The sequence below is a fragment of the Narcine bancroftii genome, chromosome 3, assembly GCF_036971445.1.
Source record: "Narcine bancroftii isolate sNarBan1 chromosome 3, sNarBan1.hap1, whole genome shotgun sequence".
Lineage (NCBI taxonomy): Eukaryota > Metazoa > Chordata > Chondrichthyes > Torpediniformes > Narcinidae > Narcine > Narcine bancroftii.
In genome coordinates, this window is record NC_091471.1 from 14,971,908 (window position 1) to 14,981,944 (window position 10,037).

At 48.0% G+C, this 10,037-nt stretch overlaps 1 protein-coding gene across 1 annotated transcript in view; it reads right to left on the reverse strand.

Moving 5' to 3' along the window:
• The window catches only part of slc4a11 (solute carrier family 4 member 11), a 146,645-nt gene extending 144,594 nt beyond the window's left edge, over nucleotides 1-2,051 (reverse strand). Inside the window, exon 1 of the mRNA XM_069922730.1 lies at nucleotides 1,890-2,051. Coding sequence (XP_069778831.1) covers nucleotides 1,890-1,926 — 37 coding nt within the window. The 5' untranslated portion in view covers nucleotides 1,927-2,051. The remainder of the gene's footprint in view (nucleotides 1-1,889) is intronic.
• Nucleotides 2,052-10,037: the final 7,986 nt, after the last annotated feature.

Sequence of the window (10,037 nt, forward strand, 5' to 3'; positions counted from 1 at the left end):
TGAAATCGAGCCCCCATCTGCCACTTCCACTGGCAGCTCTTACCACTCTCTGCATTTCCTTTAAACATTTCACCTTTTACCCTTAGCGCACCTGGTCTCACCTAACCTGTGGAAAAGGCAGGCTTGCATTTATTCTATTTATACCTCTATCAAATTGCCCCTCAATCCCCAACACTCCAGGGAAATAAAGCCCTAACTGATTTAACATTTCCCCGTAACTCAGCTCCTCAAGTCAAGGCAATATCCTTGTCAACCTTCTCTGCTCTCGGTCAACCCGAGTCAGGCAGCCGAAACTTTCACAATGCCCCGAATTCGGTCTCAATGACTTGCATAACTTCATCAAAGGACACTTGGGCAGGTTTGGAGGGATAATGGGGCAGCAGGCGGGCAGAGGCAAGTCAACCTGGACGAGTTGGGATGAGCCACCAGCCTGTTTCCAGGCTGCAAAGCTCAGACCCAGTGAAACCACATCAGTGGGGAGAAGCAAATCACTCCCCAGGGCAAGAGGGCCACCCCAAACCTGCCATCTGTCAACACCAAAGGTCATTCATATCTCAACCAGTGCCCTCAGCCCTCCTTATCACTGTTTAGACACAAACACCCATTAAAAACGCTTCCAAAGTTCTGTCAGGGTGAAGCAAAGCACCTCAAAGCCAACAACTTTTTACAAAACTTCTGAAAACCTGCAATTGTTTCTAAAACAAAAAAAATCACTTGACTGGGCACCTTGTGCAGGAGGCAACAGCTCCGACTGTGTGTGTTTTAAAGAGCCCGCTCAGAAGTCTCCTTCCTCAGGACTCACCTGGTTCCATCACCATCCCCCCCCCCCAGGTAGGATTAACCCGTCTTTGGGGCTTCAATACGGGATGATCTCGCAATTAGGAAACTTCCACTCCCCCCCCACAAAAAAAATATTTAACCCCACCTCCCCCCACTCCTCTCTCTCTATCCCGGGGAGGAGGGGGAGATGTAACTCACAAGGTCGGGCTGCTGGCTCACTCCTTTCCCGCTCGCCACCTCTCTCAACCCCACCGCCGCGAACTGGTGTGTTAATTTCAACCTCCCCCCCAAACTCGTCTAAAGGGAGTTTAACACCTCCACAAAGCGTCGGAGATAGTGTTCCTTTTTGTTTTACAAAATTGCCCCGTGATTTAACCTATTACTCCCTCCCCATTTAAAATTAAAGAAACACTATCCCCCCCACCCTTTAAATTAAAGAAACACTCCCCCCACCCACCCTTTAAATTAAAGATACTCTTCCCCAACCCACCCTTTAAAGACACTATCCCCCACCCACCCTTTAAATTAAAGACACTCTCCCCCCACCCACCCTTTAAATTAGACACACTATTCCCCCCCCACCCACCCTTTAAATTAAAGACACTCTCCCCCCACCCACCCTTTAAATTAAAGACACACTCCCCCCACCCACCCTTTAAATTAAAGATACTCTTCCCCAACCCACCCTTTAAAGACACTATCCCCCACCCACCCTTTAAATTAAAGACACTCTCCCCCCACCCACCCTTTAAATTAGACACACTATTCCCCCCCCACCCACCCTTTAAATTAGACACACTATTCCCCCCCCACCCACCCTTTAAATTAAAGACACTATCCCCCACCCACCCTTTAAATTAAAGACACACTCTTCCCCCACCCACCCTTTAAATTAGAAACTACCCCCCACCCACCCTTTAAATTAAAGAAACTTCCCCCCCACCCTTTAAATTAAAGACACTCTCCCCCCCCCACCCACCCATTAAGTTAAAGACACTACCCCCCCCCCACCCCCGTTCGCTGGGAGGAAACATTCCCGCGCCGTGGCGGCACTGATGTAGCGAGTTGGGATGTACCCGGGTGGGAATACTACCACTACATCGCCCTACCCGAGAGCGGCAGGTGACCCAGCCTCGTGTGATCCATGCCCGCCCGCCGGCCGGCCGGTGAGTGAGTGAGTGAGTGAGTGAAGGGTGGGTGGGTGGGTGCGCCGCGCTCCGCACACACGATCAGCCTCACAGCCCACCGCCGGCGCCCTTTAATAGCAGCACCGAGCCCTGAACGCTCCGCATGGTCCAAGCAACGCCCCAGGGTCTAACCTCCGCCTCCTCCTCCCCTGAAATGAAAGGGTGGGTGGGGGAGGGGGGAATAAAACCGGTGCCACAAAACGAAAGTGGCTGCACCACGTGTGTAACAACCCAACTCAATGTGGAGCTTCAAACATCGCGGGTGAAAGAGGTTTCATCCTCTCAGGTTCCAAAGCCCAAGGTAACTCCATTTTTACTGAACTAATGGAGGTCAGTGGGATGCCAAGGTGGAGAAACTTGATTTGGAGGCTTGGGACCTTGTGAACGACCCAGTGAGACGTTGGAGACCGGGTCCAGTCAACGATTTGGGGGGTGGGGGTCTGGGACCCTTTTTTTAACCCCTCTCTGGCATCCCCCTCGCCCGCCCACCAGCTCTCCCCGCGGATGCTGCCTGGCCCGCTGAGTTCCTCGCGGTGTGCTCAGGTTTTCCCGCATCTGTGTCTCGGGAACTGGGCGAGCGGGGTTCAGTGGACCCGACCTGAAATCGACGGGCTGGCTGGCGTTCGTAAACCCTGCATGGGCTCTCGGGCCGCAGCGTTGGGTAATAAGCGACCCTCGAACCCAAGCTCGCGTGAAAATGAAAAAAAACAAATGTCTCTGCTAATTTGAACCACGAGGCAAGATGGGATGGGCGAAAGGAGCATTGCAGGCGGATGATTCGAGTTAACGAGGAGGCGGCCGATTAATTGGGGATGTCAGTTAATGAAACTAGTTAAAGAGAATCGTGTCCATCAGGAGAACTGATCTGAAACTCGTTTTCTTCCTTCCAGAAACGTGGCTTCCCCTCCACCACCATCAACTGAGCCCTTCCCAACATCTCCTCCATTTCCTTCTCATCTGCCCTGGTTCCCCTCTGTCCCCAGGCACAATAACAACAGGATTCCCCTTCTCCTCACCTACCACTCCCCCAGCCTCCACATCCTCCGTAATGTCTTGTCACCTGCGTGATCCCACCACCAGACATGGCTCCCTGCGTAACTCGCTCATCCCTTCCCACTAATCTCCCCCTCGGCACCTTCCCTTGCGGCTGCAGAAAGTGCCACACTTGCGCCCACGCCACCTCGCTCGCCGCCTCTTGGGGCCGCAAGCAGTTGTGAATCTGCGGGAATTGTCGACTGCATGCGGTGTTCCCACTGTGTCCTTCCTTACATCGGAGGGAGTGGACACCGACTGGGAGATCGCTGAGCACCTTCGCTTTGTCTGCATCAATGACCAGGACCTCCCAGTGGCCAACTATTTCAATCATGTGCCCCACTCCCACACTCACATGTCTGTCCATGACCTTGTACTGTCAAGCCAAGGCCATCTGTAAATTGGAGGAGCAACACCGTCCAGGCACCCTCCAACTGGATGGTATTAACATAGACTTCTCTGGTTTTGGCCAGCCTACTCTTCATTCTCCCTTTCGTCCCTATCCCTCTGTCTTCTTTCCTCCTACTTTCCAGCCCCTTCCCTCTCCATTCACGGAACTATCCCCCCTTCCCCTCCTGTTTGCTGGTGTGCCCTCCCTCCCTTATCCACCTGTTAACTTCTGCCTGTGGGACTGTGCTTCTCCCCTGCCTGTATCCCCGGAACATTTTGCTTGGGCACCTGCCTACATTTTGCTTGTATCTTGATGAAAGGTTTAAACCCGAAACCCCTTTATCTTTGCTGTATAAAGGACACTGTTTCACTTGCTGAGTTTCCCCAGCATTTTGTTTTTACTGACCCATTGTAACTCTCCAGCATCTCACTTGTTTGACTAAGTTGGGGTTGTGTTTCTCTATCCAGGGGGAAGTACCCATTGAGTTATGTGGTCACAGGTAGCACGGTTAGCATAGCGCTTAGTGTAACGTTATTAAAGCACCAACGATTGGGACCGGGGTTCGAATCCCGCGACGTCTGTAAAGAGTTTTTACGTTCTCCCTGCATCTGTGTGGGTTTTCCCCCGGGGACTCCGATTTCCTCCCACTGTTCAAAAACGTACTGGGAGTGGGGAGTAATTGGGTGGGACGGACTTGTGAGCCGAAATGGCCTGCTATCATGCTGTATGTCTAAACTATTTTTTTAAAAGCAGAAGGACAGGTTGATGAGGTTTGGATTGACAGGGCGCCTGTTCTAACCTCCAAATGACCTCAAGTGTTTTGCAACTAGCAGGGTGCCAAGAGCTCAGTTAAGATTGGTTAATTGATGCAGTTTAGATAATTCTATCTGCAATCTGTTAATACGGGTACCTGAAATAAATTAATTAATGGTCAGTGTCTCCAAAAATTAGCACAAACACTGAATGAACCTCAAAATACTAAAAATTATGAAACATAAATGTGAAGGGAATGGAAGAATGTTTATCGAATGCAAGCGGCAGAATTTTAGTTCAGCACAGACACATGCTCTGTGTTCTGTGCAGATATGGACAAATTAAGCCAAAGGGCCTTTTTTTCCATGCAGTATAGCTCTGCATATAGAGCTTCAAAGCGTGGATATAGATAGGCCCATTGGCTCAATTTGTCTATATCAAACAAGTTGATATTTCATTACGTCATAGATGTTGAATATACTACAGCGGGCCGAGCGGGCGCACAGCCAAGCAAACTGTCGCCGGCACGGTTCTGCGGGCGTGCGAAACCCTACTTACCTAATGGACCGCACGCGAGGGATACTGAGTGCCGAGGAACAGCACGTTGAGCTGTTGAGTCTCCTGCTGGAAGGCGCGGGATACTTACAGGGCTGAATTTAAACCTGTCGGTCCCACGGATCAGTAGCAAATTCGTAGTGACATCCCACCTTGTCCCATGGAGCCCGGGACACACAGTATATAAAAGAAGCCTGTAAACCCTGAATAAATCAGTCTTGAGATTTGACTAATCTGGCGTGTGTTTGTATTTCTTTAGTAGCTCTACCGTAGTAGCCACTGCAATATAATTATACAATCAATGCCTCTTACATTAAAATATAGTCTATCAGGCATGTAAATGCGATGTTCTCCCTGTTCATTTATTCTTTGGTTTCATTCATCTACATCCCACTGCCTCGAGGCAGAGTTTAAGAACTCAGCTAAGGATCTGAATGATTAAACCAGGGTCAGTACAGACTTTATCAAAACAACTGTGGACGAGTTTGTCCCCGCCAAAATCACTCAAGGTTTTCCCCCATCCCCCCCCAACAGAAACCCTGGATGGACATCAAAATCCGGAACTGCTGAGAGCCATTTAATTCCGGAGATACAGAACACGGCACAAGGAGCAGGTACGACATACGGAAACAGGAACACAGGAAGTAGGAACAGGAGTAGGCCAAAAATGGCCCATCGAGCCTGCTCCGCCATTCAATACGATCATAGCTGATCTAATTTATGACCTAACTCCACCTACCTGCCTTCTCCCCATATCCCCTAATTCCTCTATCATGTAAAAATTTATCTAACTGAATTTTAAACATGTTTAATGAGGCAGCCTCAACCACTTCCCTGGTTAGAGAATTCCAAACATTCACTACTCTCTGGGAAAAACTATTTTTCCTCATCTCTGTCCTAAATCTACTCCCCCGAACCTTGAGACTGTCCTCTCGTTTTAGTTTCCCCGGCCAGCTCAAAAAACCTTCCTACGTCTATCCTATCCATACCCTTCATAATCCTATATGTTTCTATAAGATCTCCTCTCATTCTTCTGAACTCGAGCGAATACAATCCTAGACGATTTAATCTTTCATCATAAGTCAACCCCTTCATCCCAGGGATCAACCTAGTAAACCTCCTCTGGACCGTCTCCTCAAATATGGAGACCAGAACTGGACTCAGTACTCCAGGTGCAGTCTCACCAGTACCTTATACAGATGCAACATTACCTCCCTACTCCTGAATTCAATTCCTCTAGCTATGAAGGCCAACATTCCATTTGCCTTCTTAATAACCTGCTACACCTGCAACCTAACTTTTTGCGATTCATTCACAAGCCCTCCCAAGTCCCTCTGCACAACAGCATGCTGTAGTTTTTCACCCTTTAAATAATATTCAGCTCTTTTATTTTTCTTGCCAAAGTGGATAACCTCACACTTACTAACATTGTACTCCATCTGCCAGACCTTTGCCCACTCATCCAGCTTAACTCTATCCCTCTGCAGACTCTCCACATCCTCATTACAATTTGCTCTTCCACTCAATTTGGTGTCATCCACAAACTTGGCTACACCACATTTTGTCCCCTCCTCCAAGTCATCAATGTAAATGATGAACAGTTGTGGGCCTAACACTGACGCCTGTGGCACCCCACTTACCACTCTCTGCCAACCTGAAAAACTCCCACTTATCCCGACTCTGCCTCCGGTCAGACAACCAATTTTCAATCCAGGCCAATAGACTTCCCCGGACTCCACTTTCCTGTAACTTACTGATAAGTTTCTTGTGCAGCACCTTATCAAACGCTTTCTGGAAATCCAAATACACAACATCAATCTGTTCCCCTCTATCCACCGCACCCATTATATCCTCAAAGAATCCAAACAAGTTTGTCAAACAAGATCTTCCCTTTCTAAAACCATGCTGCGTCTGCCTGATTGAACCCTTACGTTTCACTATTTCATCTTTAATGACGGCTTCAAGCATTTTTCCAACTACAGACGTCAAGCTAATTGGCCGATAATTTCCAGTCTTCTGCCTACATCCCTTCTTAAAAAGTGGCGTGACATTTGCTGTCTTCCAGTCTGCCGGGACCTGCCCAGAGTCCAAGGAATTTTGGTATATGATCTCCTGGGCAAAAATGGAGATTCTGGACAAAAATGGAAGCATCAAAGGATACTTGACAGCTGTGGCAGGGCCTCAATGACACAATTGACACAAAACTAAATCCGGGACAATAGGAGACAGCAAAGCTTCATTGCATCATTAGCTCAATGCCTGATTTGACCACCAGAGCACTGCACACCCCTATGTCCCTGATGACCCTTTACTGTCAGTATCCGAGGATGATGTATGGGCTGCATTCAGGAGAGCATCTGGTCTGGATGGTCAAATGCTGCAAATCTGTGCTGACCAATTTCCCATTGTATTCATGGATTTCTTCAACATCTCACTCCAACTGTACATTGTTCCTATATGTTTCAAACAGGCCTCAATTTTACATGTACCCAAGAAGAGTGTGGTAACCTGCCTAAATGAGTGGCAGTCACACGCGCAGTAATGAAGTGTTTTGAGAGGCTGGCGCTAAAGCATATCAGCTCCTGTCTGAGCAGCAATTTGCCAATCATGCATTGCAAATTGCCTATCTCACTGGCCCTACACAAAGCCCTGGATAACAAAAACACATATGTCAGGTTGCTCTTCCTTGACTACATTTCGGCATTCTACACCATCATCCCCAAAAAAACTGATCAGCAAACTCCAAATCCTGGGCCTCAATGGCCCACAGGATGGTGACCACAGCAGCGGCCGAGTGAAGGGGAAGAGGAAAGAGAGGAAGCCATGCAGGTTGTGGGCCAATGGCGACTGCAGTCAAGGGACTCTGGCCAGGTTGCGAACTGCTGGAGACTGGCTCGAGACTGGCTGAAGGGATTCCAGGTATTGGAATCAGGATGCGAGAAGGAGCTGAGGACCCTGACGCCTTCCTGATAGTGTCAAAGGTTTGGATTTGGAGCTCAGGTCATTGATGATTTGGACACAAGGCTGTGGAGGCACTGCTGGCAAATCTACAGCACTCGCAGACTTTTGGAGGGGGGGGGGGTGTTCTCTTTCCCTGTAAGTCAGGGGTGCCGAGCAATTTCTGCCGATGGTAAATCTTTAAATTTAAATTTAGACATACAGTACGATAACAGTCTCTTCCAGCCCATGAGCTCGTGCCGACCAATTGACCTTTACATTTTGAATAATGGGAGGAAACCAGAGCAGACACAGGGAGAATGTTTAAACTCCTTACAGACAAGGCTGGATTCAAACTCTGGTCGCTGGCGCTGTAACAGCGTGGCGTCAACCTCTACACTGACCGTGTCTCCCATGGTTTGACTGCCTTACAGTGGACTAAAGGAAATTTCCTGTAATATCCCAATTTCTGTTTTATTACATGACAATAAAATAGTTTCGAATCTTGAGATGTGCAGTTACCGGGAGGAATAAGATGAAAAAAGCAAAGTGAGCAACATCCAAACAAGCCATTCTTTCCAGCATTCCATTCACAATGGCGCTTGTCAGCCACTATGTCTCTCTCTCAGGTACATATCGGGTGCAAATTGCCTCTTCACAATGCCCTGCCCCATATCGCCTACTTGGAAGTTTACACTAGCAGAAGATTGATGCTTCCTCTGGAAGACTTTGGCAGAAATACTCCTTCAAGAGTGTCTCCAGGGAGTCCGAGGCATTGTCATCGACTTATTCATTTAAAGAATGCCAGGATGTCATATAGAGCATAGTTGATGTTGAAAGAAAGAATGAACTTTTTATAGTCTCAAATATGTAGGGATCTGAAGGAACCCCTTCACCCAATTGTGTTTAGGCCATCCAAAATAAGGGACCAAAATAGGTTCTAAGAGAGGGTCTTTAGCTGTGTTCCTCTTTGTGGAGGTGTTGCCTAACTTTATAGCATGTCCTGTTTCTCTTTTGATTTCCAGCTGTGTCCATTTGTGTCAATTATCGCTGTTTTTCAGGCTTTTTACACTTCATTAAGCAAAGTCATGAGAGGAAGAGATTGGGTGAATGCAGAGAGTCTTTTGCCCAGAGTCGGGGAAATCAGTAACCAGGGGATGTAGGTTTAAGGGGAGGAGAGATGGATTAAACAGGAACTTGAGGTGTAATGTTTTGACACAGAGGGTGGTAGGTGCCTGGAAAGGGCTGCCTGAGGAGGTTTTTGAGGCAGAGACGATTACAATGTTTAAGAAAATTGGATTGGATGGGTTTAGGGGGCCAAACTCAGACAGGTGGGACTAGTGTGGGCAAGCGGGGCTGGAGGACTTGTTTCCACGCTGCATGACTGTGACTTTATGACCCGATGGAGCAACATACACAGATGATCTTGTCATTAAAAAGCAGCAAATATTAAACCAAAAACAAAGGTAAAGCAAGTGGTATACACAGCAAGAACCCACAAATAATAATTCAAGACGTGCCCAAAGTATATGTTTATGGTTGAGGAATAATTATCAACTGTGACAATAGCCGCTTTCACACCGCTAAGTACATGTGGGTTGCACTGGGTAATTTAGCGGGTCTGTACCCGGTAATCGTGCGGTGGGAAACGTACCAACCCGGGCAGGGCGAGTAAAAATCAACCGGGCTCTGATTCTTGGCGGAGGCAAGCATCAGCCCGGCCGAGTTAACTCGTTCATCACTCCATGGCAGTGTGATGAACAAGTTATCAGGCACCATCAGTTCCTGTGTGTTTGCATCAGTCTGTCAGAGCGCGGCCAGCCACACTGTGAAATGTAACTGTGCAGCTAGTGGGGCTGTCAGAGTGCAGCCGACAGGGCTATTGGCACGTACCTGTGCTTTAGATTATCACAACTTTTAATTCCTAATGTAATGCTATGTAAATATTTGTTATACTTTATTGTTGAGGTAATAATGACAAGCTGTGGGTTTGTCCAAAGTTTGAACAGTCCACTGCAGTAGATTATTCCCTGTACGATTTCACTGCCCTACGAGTACGTAATACGTCACTCGTGACGTTGCTGCTGGAGTTTGGGACCCTCCTTAAAATCCCGGGTTCCTGATGAATCAGTGCAATGGGCTCCCGGGTGCAGCATGCCTGGTAACTTTACCCATTTCCTAGAAGGGTTGGCAGTGTGAAAGGGTTCAACTCTTTCCTAGCCAGGGTTGAGAAGGATCTTCTTGTCACCAAGAATGAGAGGAAGATGACATTCGCGGATTGACACAGCACGAAAGGTGCATCAGTTTCCTGGATTGCCTCTTTGAAACCATGATTCACTTGAACAATCATCCCTCCTCTGGAGTCCTGCAATTTTATTGCTCAAATATTCATTCAATTTCCT